The 22335-nt window shown below is 46.0% G+C and overlaps 1 protein-coding gene across 7 annotated transcripts in view; it reads right to left on the bottom strand.

Moving 5' to 3' along the window:
- Nucleotides 1–11571: 11571 nt before the first annotated feature.
- Nucleotides 11572–22335, bottom strand: part of EP300 (E1A binding protein p300) — a 132677-nt gene continuing 121913 nt past the window's right edge. For 4 of the 7 annotated variants that reach the window (XM_037882383.2, XM_037882395.2, XM_037882387.2 and 1 more), the window contains exons 29-32: nucleotides 22129–22203; nucleotides 17393–17554; nucleotides 16640–16921; nucleotides 11572–14925 (exon numbers count right to left, since the gene is read on the bottom strand). In XM_037882383.2, coding sequence (XP_037738311.1) covers nucleotides 12673–14925; nucleotides 16640–16921; nucleotides 17393–17554; nucleotides 22129–22203 — 2772 coding nt within the window. In that variant the 3' untranslated portion in view covers nucleotides 11572–12672. The remainder of the gene's footprint in view (nucleotides 14926–16639; nucleotides 16922–17392; nucleotides 17555–22128; nucleotides 22204–22335) is intronic. The other 3 variants (XM_037882403.2, XM_007053310.4, XM_043543988.1) reach the window with 1 other exon arrangement.

Here is a 22335-nt window from a genome sequence, read left to right as displayed (position 1 = left end):
CTACAGCTCACTTCATCGGATGTATTCAGCGATGAAGTGAGCTGTAGCTCACGAAAGCTTATGCTCAAATAAATTGGTTAGTCTCTAAGGTGTCACAAGTCCTCCTGTTCTTTTTGCGGATACAGACTAACACGGCTGCTACTCTGAAACCTGTCATTATTGCATTTGTAACTCTGATTATTTTACCATTTGATTACTATTCCATTTAGCTCAATAAAAGGCTACATTTGTCTCAGTGTGAGGGTCCTGTCTTGCATCCTGAGGGTCCTTGCAAACTCTGTGTAGCCTGCTTCTGGGACAAAAACCTTATCTTCTGATCAGATTAATTGACGAGCCTACAACCCATACGATCCAAATTAATAATATGAACTGCCTAAAATCAGGCAACACTCTCTCTACTCTTGTGAGCTGGCCTGTTGCTAGTCCAGTGAGCCCCAAACTGTGGGGCACAGTCCCCCTCGGGTGGTGTGTAGGAATATTCGGGGGGTGGGGAGAGCTGCGAGGCCTAGGCCAGTCCCCACTGGGGGTGGGAAGGGAGCGCCACACTTCCAGACCTGCTCCACTCCCAGGCTCACTGCATCCCCAACCCCATTCAGCCCCCAGTCATGCTAGACCTCCAGGCCCGATCCGCCCCCATCCCCAGCCCTGCTCTGCCCTCATTTCCTCTCTATGCCCCCCAACCAGCTCCACCCCCATCCCCAGCTCCACCTTCAGCCCAAGCTCCGCTGCTGGGAATCCTTGACTGGGCAGTAACGGCAGGAAGGGGCACAGGCAGATTCCATTAATGGTAAAGGTGAGGTGGAGGGCATGACTGGAAATGTTTGTGCACCACTGTTTTTCGTCTCATTATACTGGGGCAGGCCTTTCTGGTAGCAATCACATGCCTATTTGTTATGGTGTTGGTTTGTTTTATAATGAAAATAAGATCACAGTCATTTTTAAAATATTGAGCTGAAAAAATACTGAAACTTTATTTTAATCAGTAACCCAAATATTTTTTCAGTTCAGTTCCAGATCAGTAGGTAGAACAAAATTATGGTTCCAGTTTAGTTCCCGTTTAAACACCACTTTGAACTGGTTCTCTGGTTTAACTCCCAGGGCAGAATAGATTATTTGGGCAGTTCAGATACCAGGTAAGACATCGAAGTGCTCTCGGGTGGTTCTAAAATAAGCAACACAGGGACAGAGAATGATTCTAAGCATCTAAACAATGAGACTGGCTCAGCAATTCCTTGCTTATTCAGTGGGTGAAGTGGCTCCTGAGCCAGGGCTGTCAGGCGGATCCTGGGGGGTGGTAGGGCACTGGAGAGGGGAAAAGGCAGAGGGAGGCAAATCTATGTCTCCTCCCACACACACACACTTTAAATGGTGCATCTGCCTCCCTAAATCTAACCCCCAGAGTTAGGTTGCAGGGTGAGAGAAAGGCCCCATCACACAGATGGGGAGATTTTTAAAAGGTACAAATGGGAGTTAACCACGTTGCCAACTCCTGCAATTTTATGGTGGCTCTGACAACGTCTGGTGATCTTCCTGAAGCCCAAGGGGTTGGAGCCCAGAGCCATCTCAGCTTTCATTTAAAAATCAAACAAACTTCCTTGGCCTCCCACTTGCAGAAAAAAGCTTGACCAGGCGATGGGAGTGTAACCCCTCAGGCTCAGAAACCAGCTGGAAAATGCAAAGCACCAATGTTAAAAAAAATCTCCTGGACGCTCTGCTCCGCTGTGCTGCCCTAGGTGTGGGCCCTGTGGGGGGTGGGGGAGATGCCCCACAGCCCACTGGATATGGCTTTTTCCCAGGGTCCCTCCCTCTCTCTGTGAGCAGATGGCCCTGCCCCTTCCCCCAGGACTGGCAGAGCAGGGGGTGTTTCCTCCAATGGCAAGGGGGGGTCCCCCACTATCGGCACTCTCCCCTTTGCATCTGGCTGCTCCTGGCCACGTGCATCTCTCGGGTGGGGCGAGGCACAGAAGTGCTGTGTCACGCCCAGGTGTCACCAGTGCCACACACTCAACTTATCCCTACCCGTGTCACCAGCCAGCTTGCCACCACAGCCCCATCACTCAGCCCCTGGTCGCACAGCCAACGGGCATTCACCCCGCCCGTGTGCAGCCAATCAACACTGGGGACGGGAGCCACCAGCCTCCACCACCATCCCCGAGGGAGGCCTTTCTGAAACCCAGTGCAGCACATTCCTATTAGAACAAGCCCTGAGATGCATGCTGCCCCCTACCCGCAACAGCCCGTACTCAAGCATGCTCATTAATATGGAGTGTGTTACCCAAAGGAAAGTATCACAGCGCCCACTGCAGAGGGGCTCTCGAAGTAACCATACCTCCCCTGCTGCTGCGGGAGCCCAGGAACGCAGTGGTGCAAATACATTACAACACTGCTTAAGACGGTCTAGGCTGTGTAACTGCACTGAGGGAGAGTCAAAAGCTGGGGGAAGGGAAGGGCATGTTTGCCCCCCGCCCATCCCTGCAGTGGTTGGGCCTGTGCTGGAATAGCAGAGGCCAGGCCGGACGGAGCCATTTCCTGGAATCGACGTCATGCGTCTCCCACTCCCCACCACAAGGCAGCTGCTACATCCTGTGACTGACAGAACACACGCCAAGCTCCGGGGAAAGGAGGCGTGAATTTCATTTCTTGTCTGTAGATACTCGACGCTGTAGACTTGATGCAACCTGCTGAATTTGCTTGGGGAAAATGCTGTGTTTAAAAAAAAAAAAATCTTATTGTTCATGCAATACAGGGATGACGTTAGCTTTTTGCCTTACGCCTAGTTCACATTGTGAGGGGCCTGACTCATGATTTGGGGGTTCCTAGTGGTACAGATGCTAGTATGGACAGGATGGTTCTGATGACCCAGTTATTTAGGCGGAATTTAAGCTGGCTGGAGAGAAGCTAGTCGTGGAAATGGTTCTGTGCTGCTCTGGGTGCTTTGTGTCTGCTACTGTCTGGTTTAGTTCTGGCAGCAGAATGCAGAAAATACACCACACAGGCTTTCAGACCCTTCCCCCATCATTTTACTTTCCTAGGGTCTATCTACGCCAGCCAAGCCATCTGCCAGTGTGGGATCGTGCGTGGAGGCCCGGATTTGAGAAATCTAACATCCACAGAACTGGCTAAATCTTATGACCTCTTATAAAAACACATAGAAAAATGCCTTTGAGGATCAGCAATTGTCTAGGAAGTTAATGGCGTCCTAAAGTTACCCAGTTAAGCCAGTGCAGTTAGAGATTAATGTGACTGGTTCATAAAGTCCGCTAAGCCCTGTCCCACAATGCACTAGTCACTCTCCAGTTGGTCTGTCTGGTGTACTTTCTGCATTCCACTGCCCAGGGCGGAGCTTGGCTGGAAGCCACTTAGTCGTACAAATACTGCTGCAAACACGCTGCAGCTCATTGGCAATTTCCTCTTCTACAGGTGCATTCAAATAGTACATCTCGGAGCACACCATCATCCAGCTGGCCTGCAATGCCAGGCAAAAACTAAGGATAGCAAGACAAAATTATATGATCAAGGACAAGAATAACCAGTCCAGAGTGGGAGGAGGACAGGCTCCTTCAACGCTGCGCCTCTCCACCCAGCCCAACACTCAAGGACAGCAGGAGGCCAGCAACATTAATCCTGGATGATAAGGAGGGGCAGTAGGGAAGACCAGGATGTGGAGGAGCATGACAGGGAACTACCAGGCCCCCAGGACATTTTTGGGGTCACCCAGGATGACCACATGTCAGAAGACTTACAGGGATGGTGTGCACGACATGGCAGACGTGTTGGAGGGGATGGAATCGAAGGAAGAGGCACCCTTTAAACAACGTAGCATTTTTTAAATTGCGCAATAGACCAAGAGCAACTGAGAGAGCAGATGCAAAACATGACTTTTCCAGTTCCATGTTCAAAGCAGACACAAAAGAACAGGCATAAGGGTTTAGGAGTGTTTGTCAAGCCTTGTCAGCACACAAACTGGAACCAAAAACTAAACTGGTCGTGATTTACACTGTTAGCCACAAGTCAGTATGCGGACATGTATTTCAAGAATAGGAGTGTCCTATTTCAATATTCATAGACAAGATGTTTAACTATTTCATTCTCTCACCTACTATGTAGTTCTGAGGACTTTTCCACACAGCAAAATGTATTGAAATGGCTCTGTTACAGCCGGTGTCTTTTCTGCTTTGGGCAACACTGATCTATCTGAGATAACATTTTAATCTGATAACTCCAAGACAATAAAAAGGTCCCCCAGCCAGAGCCGGTGCTAGGCATAAGCAGACTACACAATTGCTTAGGGCCCCAAGCAGCTCCCAGGAGACCCTATTAATTAATAGTATGTATTGTGGGTGGGGTGGCCCCCAAAATATTCCTACTTAGAGCCACCGATGGGCTAGCACCGGCACTGCCTGCAGCCCAAGTGAAATCCTCAGTGACATCAATGTCACCTTCACCACTTTGTTCCTAGTTGCCTTCCTAGGGCTTGTACTTGTATGACTGACAGAACCAGTTGGATGGGCCACTCTCAGCTGGTGTAATTGCCGGCTGGTTCCCTTTTCCTCTCACCAGGGTCGACCCTAGACCACGTGGCGCCCCAGGCGAGGAGCGTCTTCAGTGGCCCACACTTCATTTGTTAAACTTTTGAATACCCTATTTTTTATTGCATTTGTAGCCCATTTCATGGTTTGATGCACAATTTGCACGCATGAGTTGTCCCTGTCATATAGTCACTACTTACACTCTTCAAGTCTTAAAACACAAGTATACTTTCACAATTACACAAGGTTCACAATATCACAGCTGGACGCTACTGCAGTTAATTCTTATATCTCACTGACTGGCTGACGACGCCCTGCCCCTTGTATACCCGCGAGGGCATGGCAGACAACATTCTAGGACGGGGCGAGCAAACTTTTTGGCCTGAGGGCATTGGGTTTCGGAAATTGTATGGAGGCTTGGTTAGGGAAGGCTGTGTTCCCGCCCCCCCATCCGCCCCCCCTTGCTTCTCGCCCCCTGATGGGGGCCGCCCCAGGACTCCTGCCCTCATTCAACCCCCCCCATTTCCCACCCTCTGACCGCCCCGACCCCATCCACACCCCCGCCCCCTGACCACCACCCCGAACTCCCCTGCCTCCATTCAACCCGCCTGCTCCCCACCCTCTGACCGCCCCGACCCTATCCACACCCCCACCCCGACCACCACCCCGAACTCCCCTGCCCTTTATCCACCCCCCGCCACTCCCTGCCCCCTTACCGCACAGCACAGAGCACCGGCGGCTGGCAGTGCTACAGCTGCGCCGCCCAGAGCGGTGCACCGGTGGAGTGTAGTAAATTGCTCTCCGTAACTGCGACCAGTAGCATGTCCCTACACGGAGCCGTTTAATACACTACACCAGCAGCATAGTGTGCTGAGGCTGCGGGGGGGAGGAGGAACAGCGGGGGAGGGGCTGGGGGCGAGCCTCCCGGGCCAGGAGCTCAGGGGCCGTAGTTTGCCCACCTCTGTTCTAGGAGGTTCCAGGAAAATGTAGTTCTCAAAGTCTGGAAAGATTCATGAGATTCTACAAAGGTCCAGAACATTCTAGGAGGTTAGTAAAAAATGGATCCACATACAGAATACGTGAAATGTTACTTCCAACATTCTATTTTTCCTTTTGTCACTAACAGAAACAGCACCCCGAACCCAGCACCCCCCCAAGCCCGGAACTCCATGCGGTCACCTGCCCCTAAATCCGGCCTGGCCTCTCACTCCCACAGCTCCACTCCCTGAGGCTGGTGCCTGTTTCCTGTCTAGGGTGACCAGACAAAGTGTGAAAAATCGGGACAGGGGATGGGGTAGGTAAAATAGGAGCCTACAAAAGAAAAAGACCCAAAAATCGGGACTGTCCCTATAAAATCGGGACATCCGGTCACCTTATTCCTGTCCTCCACATTGGGCTGAAGTGGAGGGAGTCACAGTGATGCATCACCAGCTGCTTTTACAGGCTCTGCTTAAAAAGTAATTTACCAAGGGACGAAAAGGGGCATTTGGTTGGCGATTGCTCCTCTTCCATTACTGCCTCAGAAACATCAGCAGGAGAGTGGGTTTTTGTGTGTGTGGGGGGGGGGGGGGGGGAGGGAGTGTGTGTGTGTGAGAAAACCTGGATTTGTGCTGGAAATGGCGCAACTTGATTATCATACACATTGTAAGGATAAGCTATTGCCAGCAGGAGAGTGGGGTGGGGGGAAGGTATTTTTTCATGCTTTGTGTGTATAAAAGGTCTTCTACACTTTCCACTGAATGCATCCGATGAAGTGAGCTGTAGCTCACGAAAGCTTATGCTCAAATAAATTGGTTAGTCTCTAAGGTGCCACAAGTACTCCTTTTCTTTTTGCGAATACAGACTAACACGGCTGCTACTCTGAAACCTGTCAGAAACATCAGACATTCCAACTTTAAAAAACAAACAAAAAAAAAACCAAAAAAACCTTTAGAAATAGCAGCTGTTCCTTGGAGAAGCCAGCAGCCGCTCTCCCAGCCCTTAGTCTAAGGTGTGGTGGTGTTTGTTAGGCATTTAAACAAGAGATTAAAAAAAAATTGAGCCCAAACCCCTCTCCTCCAGCAGCTTAGCTCCAATAGCCAGTTTGGGTGCTGCCAGTGGCATTTATTATACTAAATAAGGTCTCTTCACTGTCACCTTGTCCCCCTCTTCATTTGTCTGTTGAATACACCGGTTGTCTCATTATATGCCAAGGTTGGAAGCTCTTTGGGATGGGAATATTAAAAAAAAAAAATCCCATTCCTAGCCCCATAGAGCCCTGATCCATGCTGGGAAACCTCTAGCTACTAACACAATATAAAGATCTTCATTTGGGCACAGTATCCTTCCAGAAAAATGGCATCCACTCATCCAAGTTATTAATGTAAAAAACCAGAAAGCTAAACAAACTCTATGAATCCCTTCTTCAAAGCTTAGCAGCCCTGGAGAGGGCTTTGTTGTGTAATGTGCAGTGAAAGTGCTAAACAACGCATCTTTAAATCCAGACTGGCGTGTGTGCTCTCTCTCTCTCTCTATTCTCTACGTCAAAGAGCAGTTATTGGGTGGGATACAGGAACTGCTCGGTGAAATCCTATAAGTTGTGATATACAGGATAGACTAGATGATCAATGTGGTCCCTTGTGGCCTAAAAAAAAAAAATGAATCTGACAGAACGAAGATGCAGAGAGAAGATGCAAAAGATTTTTGCAAAGGGCTTTTTGGTCATGTGTACAGGGCCTCCCACCTATACATTATATGTGAGACACACACATTCACCTTCTGTAAGGGGAGTTGCATGCATTTAAAAATCCTTATTTTGGTATTTGGCAATGCCAGGTATCACCACCCCTACAACAATCCCCAACCCAAAGAAACAGACAATCCTATATCATGCTTGCATGGCCAAAATAATGAAAAGGCAGTGATAGAAGAGCCTTATAACTCTGAATTCAGCGAAGATCGGTTTCTTTAAACTGATTGTTAACATTCATACAATATTGACTCTGAACAAAACAGAATTCAGTGAGAGCAGTCAGCTTGCAAGATACCCCACTGCACCTCATGGGCGCCTAACTGCATCTCCGGCTATTATTCCAGCTCACAACAATGGATGAATAACAAAGTGAGTAGCGAAGCACAGTCACTTGCAAATGCCTCCTCTAGGAAGAGTGTGAATTACACAGCAGACGTTCACACTTGGTAGACAAGCAAGCATGTTATTGTGTTACTGTGTGTATATACTCTGACTAGGGTTAGTTTAGGGCACGCAGTCAACACAGGTGGCTACAGATTAGCACGGAGGCATGTTAGCAGAGTTTAAAAAAATAATGGCCCTGAAGATCACGTTAAATGGATCCCTAATGACATATACATCAAAATAGTTTCAGACATTAGAGGTGGCTTATTGACAAATAGCTTTAGGTCTAAACTAATGAAATGTGTAACTCAACCCCTCTGGAACAAATAGAACACAGGGAGGACAATACACCCGGGCCAAGGTTTTCAGATGTATAGGATCTTACTGACCAGCATCTCTCAATATCAGTCCACTTCAGTGTGGTGAGTGCTCAAAGGTGCGGCACTGGGATGGATGTGTTCCTGCAGTTGCTGCTGATACACTGGGTGTGGTCATACCAGAGCAACCCCAAAAGGAGAGCCGTGTTTGCAAAGGCAGGTAACACCAAACACATTTCACTTTTAAACGAAACTCCAGCAATCCCAGGGCCATGAAGCAAAAAGCAGCAGGTGGAAGAGGAAAAATTCTCCCCCCCCTTTCTCAATCAATCAATCAGTAAAGTTCAGCAGCAGAGGAAGCTGATTGAGATGATGCACCTCTAAGTAATTCCAACAGATCCCTCCCCCTGTTCTTCACAGCAACTGATGAATAGCAGGGAGTTAGTCAGGAGAAGTAATAAAGGAGAGCTCCTGTAGATGGCCCATACAGATCCTCTCTCCTGGGATATGTCTGCACATGACTAACCCAAGAATTATCTGAGAGATTTATTGAAGGATTTTGTTCCATTAGGTTAGTAGCTAAAAGGGCACCTCCAGCCTCTTAGCCTTGGTAGCCTAACCAACCCCACAGTGCATTGGTCTTACTCAGCTTGAAGTTTGAGGCCACTTTGTGCAGGAGGCTGCAGCACCACTGCATCTTTGGGAAGCACTTCCTAAGCAGGCCTACAGCCTGGCGCTCTGGGACTCTCCAGTCACAAGGAATGCAGGCTTCCGAGCCAGGGACAGAACATTCTCCTTGAGATTGAAATAGACACCAGCAGCTTGGCTAGGATGAAGGAGAAGCCTTTCAAGGGCATTGGGAACACAGAGGTGGGATGTTAAATTGAGCTGAGCATGGACAAACAAACTTCTTCCCCCTTGAAGGAAAGGAAAGTTACTTAACAGCCCTACTGCCTTACAGTTCATAGTGCCCAGGACAGGTGCTGACACAGATAGTCTATTTCTATCTGTGCTGCCCACGTAGAAAACTTTCTTCTTGCTGTTACACAGGATTTTCCTAATCACAGTTTCCAATTCTCTAGCAGTATCTGCCAGACATCCTGTTCTACTAACTTAGCAAAGTATAACCTTCACGCTAGGATAGAATCCAGGAAAGGAGGAGGAAAGAGGGAGGTAGATGCAATTCTGCATGGCAGTAAAGCCAAAGCCCCCTGTGGCCTACAGACACACTTGGTGACAGTGATGAATGTGGGAATTTTGGTAGTGTTTTTTATTTCTATGAGCACCTCAGTTTCTCTCTGGGCTTTGTATTGCTATGCACTAAGTGCAAAGGGAAGGGGCAAGGTATTGGAATCTTGCAATGGTCGGTCTGGATATCAGCGCCATTAAACTGAATAAAGTCTACACCTGTGAATGGAGGAGCCAGAAGACACAAAGGAAACCCCAATGGCCAGGACATTGACGCCTAGCCACCAACATTCTCCTCACCTCCCCTGCAGGCAAACTGGCCCCATGCTGGAGAGCAAAGGGGAAAGGCCTCACATGCTGTGTTAAGAGCTGTGCTCTCCCCTGGGATGGGGACAAAGAACAGGAAGAGAAAGGAAGCAGAGTTGGCTTCTACAGCGGCATGACTCAGGGAGCCGACGCTCACGTCTCAACTCTGTCTTAACCTTTGCTTCTTGATGCTGACCTATGGACTTTCAGATGGTGTATGCCAGGGGACTTGGCTTGGTGTTGCTGCAAATATCTATCAAAGTACTGCTCCCTCCAGGGGTGAAGAACAAGCCTCCCACAGGAGCCTAGCTCAGCTGGACTTGTTGCAGGAAGCCACACAGAAAAATAGGAATCCCCGGCCCCCAAAGGCCCTGTCTCAGAGGCTATGGGCCTTTCCCTGTGGAACTGTTTGGATCCTGGGGAGTTACCCCTTCAGCCCCCAAGGGGCTGGTTACACGCTGGGGCAGATACCAAACCTTGCAGATCCATGACCGTGACAACCTGCTGCTGGGATTTTGAAGGAGAGCCAAAGCTGGGTCACAACTCAAATCCACCCTGAAGCTCTTGGGGTCTCCCTCCTTCTGACCCCCATAATGGATCCGATTAGAGACTGATCATTGCCTACCCAGGGTGTAAATTTAGGGCAGATTTAGCACTAGCTAAGGAAACAGTCTTCACTGAAGCCTCTTCAGGCACTGGCCCTGCGGGACAGACTGGAAATTTTAGGTTAGAAAACGGGCACTCAACTTTTGCCAGAGCCATCATCCTTGGAAGAAGGTTGGGATCAGGCAAAATAGTTCCTGGAACTGAAATCCCTAGCAAAGAAATACAAATTAACACTAAACTGAGTATTTACTATGGAACTAGGGTTAGCTGGAGGAGGAAGCAAACTGCACCTTGTGGTTAGAGGCTGAGGGATGAGAAGGAGTTCTGGCATATGTGTATGCAGCCTTAGTTCCTTCCAATCTGCCCTGCACCTTTCCATGGCACAACAGAAAGCCTGCATTAACAGGCTGGAGAATTCTGGCTTGGTGTGGAATGTGTAGATACAGTTCAGGAGTGGTGATCTGTATTAACAATACTTGAGAGAATCCCAAGCTTCTCACTGGAGTGCTTTCCATGGACCCTAATGAGGGCTCCCCACCAGCTTTCATGTAGTCTCTACCTAGTAGGTGTATTTTTGTCTTTTAGCCCAAGTTATACTCATTTCTACACTGTATTTCTCTTCCTTGTTGGTATTTAGACCTTTCAAATACTTCCAAGTAGCCATCCTATTCCCCTGCCTTCCCATAGCTTGTGGCAAACAATGTTCGTTCTTTCAGTCTTCTCTCACAACTCACTACCCACAACACCTTATTCCCCCAGTTTGACCCATAGGCTACACCTACGCTTGGGAGCTGAGTTTGCGACACCCAACGCACATAGTTGTACTCAAGCTACCATGCTAAAAATAGCATAGCCAGGATAGAAGAGGTGTCGGTTCAGACTAGCTGCCCTGAAGACTTCCCCAAAGGGATCCCGTGGCTTTGTACCTGGGCAGCCAGCCTGAGCCGCAGCCTGTGCTACCCCGGTACACTGCTATTTTAAGTGCACTAGCTTGAGCAGAGCCAGTGTGGGTACATCTACGCAAGCTGAGAATCACATGCCCAGCTCCAAGTGTTGACAGTCACAAGGTTGGCACCAAAAGCTCTACAGAGTACTCCAGCAGGAATGTGGTCTTTCAATTTTGTATCACCCAAGCAGAAGTTTGGGTTTCATATTAAGGAGCGGCCTGTGGAACTTAAGATGCTAACCTAGTCAAACACACCAACGGGAACCCAGCAGGCTGGGATGGCAGCTGTGTAATGGAGGGGGACCATGCCTTGTTTTGGTAAATTACAGAGTGAGCAGATACAATTACAGAGTCTTACAAAATGTGCATTTCTAATGCTAATTATAAACAACCCCAGACTGTAAATTTGCTTTAAAAAAATGGCAAAAACAAATGTACATTAAATAATTCTCCAACTTCTGACCACCAAAAGTTTAAGCAGCATATACTCCGCTGTCCTCACCATTTTAAAAATAAGCACCATAGGTGGGAGAGAGGAGAAGGGAAGCAGTAAAAAGCACGCTGTCTGTCTCACGCAGTTTATTTAACAATAGGTAATAAGAAATCAATTTTAACAGTCTATACAGTGATCGAAAGTTCGTATTTATAAGTAATCAACTTTAATTGCATGATTTACAACATTTGAGGGTTTTTTGCTTTCTATTTTCAAGTTTTACAGAAAGTGGAAGAGGGTGGGGAAAGGGGAGAGAGAGAGAGAGAAAGCAAGCATAAAGAAGAAACCCCAGGGACTTTTCTCAGGTTAAAATCATCCTCTCGGAATTGTTTCTTACCCTCTTTTTTATTTTTTTTCCTTTGTTAGATGTAAAAATAACAAAAAAATTCTTTCAAGAAAACAGAAACCACAATATATATACTACATCCATTTGGCAGCTGCCCCTGTGTATTTGCAAAAATGTTGTACAAATTATTTTAATACTTGAAGTTTTTTTTAAGCTCAGACTCTTGTATAGAAAATTCTTGGAGGACAAAAGTAGACTTCAGGAGGGGACTGGGTTATTTAATATTTTTACATTTTTTCAAAGAATTGACATCTTTCCAACCAAAGAGGAAAAAACTGGTATTTATTTTTAATATATATTTATATATATGTAATGTATTTTTAAAGCAACATTAACCCCTTTTGTCCTCCGGTTTTAGGAAATGTTCTCCTGTGGGTTTTTTGCAGTGATGTGAAGAAAAACCAGAATAGGGAAAATGTTAACCATCTGCCTCAGTAAATAATAACTATCAATATTACATATTTTCATTAATTTAAAAAAAAAATAAAACCTATTGGAGGCATGAGAAGGGGGCCAATTTAGTCAGCGGCCAAAAGACCACCCTTTTCCCCTCCACCTCCCAACGCACGCATGCGAGGAAAAACAAGAAAAAGGACTGGTTATGATTCCAGCCATAACAAAAATATATTCTTTGTATTCTATTGTCCCTCAGGTTTATTTTGTTGGTTTCTTGTTTTTAAAACCACAAACTACTGCTGCAGAGTTCGGATGTGTTCCAGGGAAAAATGTTGTTTTAGCTAAGAAAGATTCAAAAAAATTTGTCTTCAGTACAAAAAGTCTTGAGAAAATAAGTTTTTTTTTTTGCTCCCAAAATGCTACAATGTGTCTAGTGTATGTCTAGTGTACTCTGTGAAAGGTTTGAATTCAAGTCTGAGTTATCGGAGCTGAGCCCCAGTTCCGTGGCGCTTGTACCATGGAGGCCTGCCATGCCTGGATTGCCAGCAAGCTGAGAAAGCATTGCACTCTGGTCCGGGCTGGCAAAGTGCCCCTGATCCATGGGGTTAGCCTGGGCAGCTACCAGTCCTGGATGTGGGGAGCTGGTCTGCGGAGAGACATGGTGTGGAGAAGGTTGAGGTTGCATCCGAGGGGAAGGGCTGGAATGGGGGGGCTGGGACTGGGGTCGTGGTGAGGGTACAGGCTGTGGAGAACGCACTTGATTGGTGAGCGATGAAGGGATCTGCTGGCCCTGTAAGTGTGGGGACTGGGCCTGACTGGGGAGCATGTGCTGTTGGGGGCTCATAGGGTTGGGCTGAGCTGGGGATCCCATTTGCTGCTGAAGTAGCCTCTGCTGGAAAGCCTGCTGCAAACTGGCTCCTGTCTCTGCACTCATTGCCTGTGGGAGCTGGCTCATTTGTCCCATAGTTCCTTGCTGCATCTGTTGCATATGATGCTGCATCCTTTGCTGTTGCTGCTGCTGCTGCTGCGCATAACCGACACCCTGGGGCTGCTGAAACTGATTATGGTTGGCCATCCCGGGCCCCAACCCCGGGCCTGCTCCTTGCTGCTGCTGCTGCTGCTGCTGATGGCGCTGCTGCTCCATCATCTGCTGCCGTCTCATTAGAAGATCCCGGAATTGCGGAGACATCCCAGAGTGATTCATGTTCATCGGCTGTGCCTGAGGGTTCATCCCACCCATGGCCTGCTGAGGCTGCTGCTGCTGCGTCTGCTGGGGCATGCTGGGCCTTTGGACCCCGGCTTGCATGGGGTTCATATTTTGCATGGCTGGGTTTGGGTGCACCCCTCCTTGCTGCCCTTGCATGGCTGGCTGTGGTTGAAGCCCTGGCTGCCCCTGTGGCATTCCAGGCTGCCCTGGCATACCTTGTGGATTTTGAGACACTGCATACTTGGCGGCCCTCTGCTTGATGAAAGCAGCCAGTAGCTGAGGGTTGGAGTGGAGGATGTTAAGCACCTGCTGCTGCTGCATGGGGGAGCTGGGAGACCTGAGAGTCCGCAGTAAGTTTTGTAAGGCTGCCTGGGGCAGAGATGCTGGTTTTGGCTGAGGCGCACCAGGAACCTGACCCATTCCTGGCTGAGGCGCCATGTTCATAGGCTGCCCTGGCTGGGCTACTGACATCATGGATGGTCTCTGCATTCCTGGCTGGAGCTGCTGTGGTTGGGGTAACCCACTCTGGGCCCACGGTGGCTGCTGCTGGATTCCTGCTGGCCCCATCCCTTGGTCTATGTGACCGCCAGGCCCTCTGGCCATCTGGGGAGGGTTCATCCCCATTGGTGGCATCGGATTCAGTTGGGGCATCTGGTGCTGAATTGGCCTTTGGAAAATCTGAACTTGTGCCATCTGACGCTGAGTCTCTGCTGCTCGCTGGATCTGCATGGCCATTTCTACTGCAGCTGGAGGAGGACCCTGGACTGGTGGCTGAGCAGTCTGAGGTGGAGTTGGAGGAGTTATCTGGCCACCTGCTTTGCCCTGGGACACAGCACCAGGAGGTTGAGTTCTCGGCATGGTGTAGGGTGGCATAGTATTGGGAGGTGCAGGTTGGGGTTGCGAGGCAGGCTGGGGTGGCGGCTGGGGTTGTGGGGTCTGTGGTGTTGGGGGCTGCTGGCCTGTTGGAGTTGTTGGTGTGGCTGGTGTTGGTGAAGGCAATCCTTGCTGCTGACCTACCACACCGGTCCTCTGCATGCTCGCCATCCTCCTTCGGAGCATCTGGGCCTGCTGCAGACGGTGCTGAAGTTGCTGTTGGCGAAGCTTGTGTTTAATGTTGAGGCAAAAGGGCACCGGGCACTTGTTCTCCTGGCAGTGCTTAGCATGGTAGCAGCAAAGAGCAATGAGCTGTTTGCAAATAGGGCACCCTCCGTTGGTCTTGCGCTTGCAGCCTTTGGTATGTTGGACAACTCGCTTCATCTTCTGACAGGACGGCAGTGAACAGTTGGCGTTACGACACTGGCAGGCATGGACAAGGGACTGGATACAGCGCTGGATGCTCAGACGGCGGGAGTCACCAGGGCTCTGGGTGGTTGCAGTCTGCTGGTTGTTGCTCTCATCGTCTAGGCCAAGGCCCAATTTCTCCATCTTGTGGTCGTGGTTTTTAGTGTTATAACAGGTGATGCACAGGTCGTAATCCTGGAAACAGACAAAACATTTTGAAAATTAAAAAGCTGTCTACATAACCTGACACAATAAATATACAAATGGGGTCATGTCACTCAAGGGATATGGACTGTGATTGGGGGAGGGCGAAAAATTGGCCTTTTTGTTGATTATAAAGCCAGAAGGGACCATTGTGATCATCTAGTCTGACCTCTTGTGTAACACAGGACATACGACTTCCCTGGATTAATGTCTATTCAACTAGACCACTGCTTTTAGGAAAACATATAGTCTTGATTTCAAAGTTTGCAGTGATGGAGAATCCATCACAACCCATGCTAAATTGTTCCAATGGCTAATTACTGTCACTTAAATTTGCACCTTATTTCTAGTGTAGATTTCTCCAGCCATTGGATCTTGTTATACCTTTGCCTGCTAGATTGAAGGGCACTCATCACATTTCTTTTCTCCATGTAGGTAGCTCTAAACTGATCCAGTCACCCCTTAAACATCTCTTCGTTAAGCTCAATAAACTGAGCTGCTTGTAAGCATGTTTTCCAATCTTGTATTCATTCTTGTGGCTCTTCTCTGAACCCGCTCCAATATATCACTTTCCTTCTTGAACTGTGGATGGTAGAACTGAATACAATATTCCAGCAGCCCCACCAGTGCCAAAGAGAATAAAACTCCCTCTGCTTCATATTCCCATTTATACATCCAAGGGTCACACTAGCTCTTTTGACCACAGCATCGCACTGGGAGCTGATGTTCAGATGATTATCCACCACGATGCCCATATCTTTTTCAGAGTGACTGCTTCCCAAGACAGTCCCCTATGACCAGTGACCTGTGTTGGCCATTATTTACCACTCTCCCAGTCTTTGGATCATCTGAAAAGTATCACTAATAATTTTATATTTTCCTTTCAGGTAATTTATAATGTCCTCTGTGCCCAGGTATTGGCAGAAGTCCAAACAACTAACAGTGAAAAGTGTGTGGGCAAAACAGTATCTGACATTTATACAGACCAATAGCCATGGCTTGGAAAACCTGTTTGCCCTGAGCCAGTAGAAATCTCATCTGACCAAGTGGGGTCAGGTGACCACTGTCTCCTTCCCCGGAGGGAAGGAGGAGCTCAGGGAACAGAGTAGCCACTCATCTGCTTGCTCTTCTTCAAAAGAAGAGTGGGGCACAATAGTGCCACTTCTTTAAGAAGGGGAGAGGGAGGAGCAGATTGCTTTTCCCAGTGAGCAAGGGGAGCACAAAGCAGGGGGGCCACATGGAGAACAGATGGGAGGTAAAGGGGCTTTGAAATTCTGAGGAGGACAGAAGTCCTGCCAAATGGTAGGGGGCCTGGTATTCCTAAAATTAGTTAAGAAAAGAAAACTACCAGAATTCACTAACTCGAGAACCCAGAATTTGGTTATTTAGGTGTATGTGGGAGGCAGAATGTCAAATATTTGCAGTTTCTCAGAACTGAATTTAGGGCACAGTCAATTTACTGGTGGAGGAGTGAAGATTTAAATGAAATAGGCATGGTTAAAGTGATTGTAGCCTTTGGGGGCATACAGCAGCATAGCTACTTTTCACTCAGGCTAGCACACGTAACACCCCCCATTCCAAACTGTCACAATGTAGACTGGACAGACATTGCTATGAATGTAGGTTTAGAAGTGACTTTAGGTGAAGAGTCTCCTTAACCTTGGTGCCCAGAGCTAGCGGGGAAAAAACACCTTATCAGGCATACCTCACAGACAGTGCAGTGCCATCTGGTCTCTACATGATGCTTGCATTCATTGCAGGTGTAAACAAAGCGGTCCTGGCTCTGGGTATGCAGCTCCACTAGCATGCACATGGTTGACCACTGAGCTCTTCGTAGTGAGGAGAACTCCAGGTGCTTGTCTCTAGCAAGGGTGAGGAAGGCATCACGCCCGTCCATCAAGTCACATGGAATGAGTGGGTCAGGCTCAACAATGGGAGGCAGGGAGTTCGCTGCAGGGCCAGCGATGAGACGGATCACAAAGAAGACCTGAAAAGTAAAGCAGAAGTTAAAATCAGCAGTTGACCAAGAGGGCATCAACCTTAACTACATGGTAAATGTCATTTCATGACTACTGATGTTAGCATGCTGTGATGGGTGGGATGGCTTCACATCAAGTAGACTACTTGCATGGGTCATGAAGGAATTTCCACTTCTGCACATATAACACTACATAATTCACCAAGTGCACTATGGCCCCCCCCCCCGCTTTCCTCTGATGCAAATACTGACCACCGAACTAAATGGACCAACGGTCCAATCTGGCACAGCAAAGACTTTTACTTATGAAAGTTCTCTACACAGCACAACTGTGATCTGTATTTATTCCCATAGCCCTGATGGGAAAGCGTCTAGATGGGGATTCCATCTACAAATACGTACTCTTACTAAATTCTATATTCAGTGTTTGTGCACTTGGCTGTTCAAACAGTAGATACTTCTCAATCCAACGGCTTTTACCTCTTTGTGCTTCTCCATAGTGGCATACAGCTTCTGGGAGAGATCATTGGAGACATTGGGCATGCCAGGCTTCTTCTTATTGCCACGACTTAAGCTGCTCTTGTTTTTACTTGTCTTCTTATTATTCTTCTTTTTGGCATTTTTGCTGTCTCCCTTACTCACCTGCCAGAGAAGCCAATAACTTTGAATTTGTAGAATAATAAGAGGCATTTAGGTGCCTCTGACAATTATTTAAAAAGACAGTAAATCAGTATATCAAAATTTAAAGCACTTTATTAGGCTAGCACCTCCAGTCATTGGAGAACTATAAGAAAAGCTTTCACAATTTACTAAGAAGCTAGGAAAATGTTCTTACCAACTGTCCTGGAAGTCTGAATTAATTTGATCAGAGTCATTCCAAAGATGCCAGAGTGGCAATATAACCATCTAAAAAGTATTTGAAGAGTGTAAACACCCAAAAGAGATATTTGTTTAGGTTGGACTGAAGGGGTAAAACAGAGAAAAGGGATAAAATTAATCAAAGACGGCCAATCAGAAAAAGGTTCTCTAATGGTGAGCTCTATTAGACTGTGGAATCATCTCCATGGGATGTAACAAACAACCTTGATACATTTAAAGCTGGAGAAGTCACTGAAGAACACATAAGGAATGATAGTGCACTGTCCAGAGACCTGGGGAAGGAGTAGACAGTCCAAGTGACTTTAAGGGCTCCCTCATTTCTGTCATCTTCCCACCAGCAAAGCCTCCCTAACCACTTATTCCGCTTAACTCATCTCTCTAGACTGCCTCCAACGGAGATTTATACCAAGTTTTGTCTTTATGTCCAAGAAATGGGTTTTACTCCCACTTTGATCTTGATTAACATGTGTATGTGAGGATAATGGAAGCTGGAGGGGGTGACAATTTCAATTGAAACTGACAAAACTCAGTTTTCATTTCTAGTCTAGTGTGATCACAGCTCACTAATGAGTAGTCATGCCTTCTAGTCCCTTTTGTAGATGCTTTTTATGTACTTTATGTGAGAAATTGGGTATGGGAATACAGACTTTAAACTTTATTTCTTCAGTGGGTTTTATTCTGATAAACTTTAAAGTAACTTTGTCAAGATGAAAATTTCCAAAAAGAAGCTATTTGATATAATCCCCAATTCCTAAATAAAGATTACTAAACTGTCTTGTTTGCAAGAAGAAAGGTGAGATCTGGCCCTAAGATATTCACACTTATTTGGTGCTGAACTTTCCATAAACTGCTGGCATAATACCATCTCAAGACCCTTTCACCTGGACAAGGCCATGTCAGCTTCCTTAGAAGTGTATTTGATATTTTTGGTGGTCTCGGAATGTTCCCTGAATGAAAAAACTGAACATTTATTAAAAAAATTGCTCGTTTCAGCAAGACTCACTCTCTCTCTTCCCTCCCCCAGATGCTAGCCAAAAAGATGACCTAACTCAAACACAATCAGATCAAGCGGCATGGCTTCAAGGGAAGACTCATCTGCTTTGTCCAAAGGCCTTGGAGGAAGGTGCTGCAAGGCGGCATAGGAATACCATAAGAATTAAGGGTAAGACTGAGAAGTCTTGCCTTTAGGATCAGCAAGCCACCTGAGGAAAGGCTAAAGTTCTAGAATCCCAAGACTGATCACCTCTGGGGGAGGACGTCACAACATCAACAAATATGCCAGGCTTTGGCCAGTCTACCTGCATGTGAAAAAGCCTGCTAGCAAGCAGCACTGTCAGCAACATCGCTGTCTGGCCCCTTGACTGCAGTTCCCGCTTCTATTTCTAAAGAGCCTAGAATACTACGCAAACCCTCTGTTATCCTGAGTATCTTTTCCCTTTTTCTATTTTTGTCTTTTACTTTTATTAGCTGGGAGACATCCCAACCTTTTTCATTCTTTAATTTTAGGGTGTAAAAATGTAGCTGAGTACATGAGCATCAGTCAAGTTGACCCTGGGAAGCTGCCAGAAAGTAAGTTCCACAGGCTTAAATAACCCTACAACAAAGTCTCAAAAATACTCATTAAAGCAACTTCTGTCTTCCGAGTCCTAAGCAATTTAAAACTGTCAGCTGTAAACTAGGGTATGTAAACTGCTAAGTCAGGGTTGTCAGACTTCTGCTTATCAAAGTATTCTGTAGAGACCTGTATTTTAGTTGCTTTTTTTTTTTTTTTTGAAAGGGGTGGGAGGGAGGGAGGGAGGATTAGCTACTACTAATTGAATTGAACTGAACTAAGTGAATTGAAATCTAAAGAGGAAGCTTTTATTTGGTTGTGGTTTAGAAATTATACAGTTTGTTTTCAGTATCAAATATTTAACCAGATCCAAGTTCAGACTGACTAAACCTTGGTAAAATTCTTAGTTGGTGTTTATAACTGAACTGACAGCCACCTCTGTAGATCCCTTCTTTGGATTTATAAGGACTAATTATTTGTTGAATTAATCTGATGATTTGACTAATTTGATCATTTAATTCAAATCTACTAACTTGTTGATTTAGCCTTGATTGATCTTTTTGCTTTATCCTTAGTTTCAGTGAAATGCTTTCTTGATTTTCATAGCTTCAAAAAACCAACCCAAACAAGGATCCAGAATATCCTGGGTGGATATTAGCTGGTCAAGTTAAACCCTGATCATCTCCCTCAATTGATCTTAGACTCTCACAACTTTTAGACCACCTTTGTTAGAGATTGAAAGACTGCATAACCGCAGAAATTCACATGACTGGAATGTTAAATGAATGGTTATAATCTATCCAGAAAGGACTGAGTGGGCAAAAGGGGAGAAGGAGGGGCACCCTATGTTGAAAATGGCATTACCTGTTTCTGAGTCACTCATAACTCGGACAAAAGTGATCCTGAATGCTCATACATCAATATCCTAACAGATAAAGCACACGTGGGGTATCAGTTGGTGTCTTCTACAGACCACCAAATCACACTAAGGAACAGGATGACTGCCTCCTTATCTACCTCTCTATGATCTGGGGAAGAACTGTGATCATGGGGGACTTCAATTTGAGTGACATATGCTGCCGGTCTTATGCTGCCAGTACTAAAAACATCCTTGGAATTTCAAAACATCATAGATGTCAATTTCCAAACTCAAAAATGTTGCAAGCCGACATGGGGGAGTTATTTATTAGACCTCGTCTTACCAGAAAAAGAGGAATTGATCACAGAACTAAAAAATAATGGTAGCTTAGGTATAAGTGATCATGACTTGATCCCATTTATAATACGCAAGCAGAATAAAGGCCAGACCAGTTTTTTTTAAATATATATATATATCTCACACACACGGTGCTGATTTCACAAAGTTGAACACAATTATGAGCCAACTCAGCTGGGAGGAAGAATTTAATCTGAAAAATGTGAGTGACAGTTCAGAATCATTTAAGAACACTTTACTAGATGCATAGAAAGCCACAATTCCACAATCGAGGAACAAGGCTGTACTGCGTAAAAAACCGATCCGACAGAGAGGAAATGAAGGCAGCTGTAAAAAATATATAACAAACGGAAGGAAGGGAAAGGTGATAGAAATGAATATATATCAGAAGTTAGGAACTGTGGAAAATTGATAAGGGAAGCCAAGGGGCACAAGGAGAAATCTATGCCCAGCAGAGATAAGGACAATAAGGACTTGTAAAAATGTTTTAGGGACAAAGAATCCGGACAATGATATTGGTCCATTACTAGATGGAAATGGTAGAATCATTAAGAATAATGCAGAAATGTCAGAAGTATTCTTTCCATTCCACTAGTACCTCTCGAGGATGTTAAACAGGAGCTACTGAAGTGAGACATTCTAAAATCAGCAGGTCCCGATAACTTGCATCCAAGAGTTTTAAAAGAGCTGGCTGAGGAGCTCGATAGACTATTAATGACGTTCTTCAATAAGGCCTGGAGCACTGGGGAAGTTCTAGAAGAAAATTAATGCTGTGCCAATTTTTAAGAAGGGTAAACAGGATGATCCGGGTAATCACAGGCCTGTCAGGCTGACATCAATCCCAGGCAAGATAATGGAGTGGCTGATACTGTACTTAATTAGTAAAGAATTAAAAGAAGGTAATGTAATAAATGCAATTCAACATGGGTTTATGGAAAAACAGATCTTGTCAAACTTGGTATATTTTTTATGGGATTACAACTCTGGTTGATAAAGATAGTAGTGTTGACGTAATAAACTTCTGCAAGGCATTTGACTTGGTAACATGACATTTTGATTCAAAAACTACGACAAATTAACATGGCACACATTAAATGGATTAAAAACTGGATAAATGACAGGTCTCCAAATATAACTAAACAGGGAATCATCATCTAGCAGGTGCATTTTTGGTGGAGTCCTGCAGGGACTGTTACTGGCCCTACGCTATTTAACATTTTTATCAATGACCTGGACGAAAACATGAAATCATCACTGATAAAATTTGCAGATGACAAAAACTGGGAACAGGTCAATGATTCTGAGTGATCTGGATCACTTGATAAACTGGGCACCAGCAAACAATAAGCATTTTAATATGGCTAAATGTATACATCTAGGAACAAAGAATGTAGGTAATATTTAAAGGGTTGGGGACTCTATCCTGTGAAGCAATGACTGAAAAAGATTTGAGGGTCATGGTGGATAATGAACATGAGCTCCCAGTGCAACACTGCAGCCAAAAGAGCAAATGCAAGCCTGGGATGCATAAACAGGGGAATCTTGAGTAGAGTAGAGAGGTTATTTTACCTCTGTATTTGGCACTGGGTGCGACTGCTGCTGGAATACTGTGTCCAGTTCTGGTGTCCACAATTCAAGAAGAATCTTGATAAATTGGAGAGGGTTCAGAGAAGAGCCACGAGAATGATTAAAGGATTAGAAAACATGCCTTATATAGTGATAGACTCAAGGAGCTCAATCTATTTAGCTTAACAAAGAAAAGGTTAAGGGGGTGAC

The sequence above is a fragment of the Chelonia mydas genome, chromosome 1 (assembly GCF_015237465.2).
Source record: "Chelonia mydas isolate rCheMyd1 chromosome 1, rCheMyd1.pri.v2, whole genome shotgun sequence".
Lineage (NCBI taxonomy): Eukaryota > Metazoa > Chordata > Testudines > Cheloniidae > Chelonia > Chelonia mydas.
Note: the sequence above shows the minus strand (reverse complement) of the source record. Positions and strands in the feature narration are given on the sequence as shown.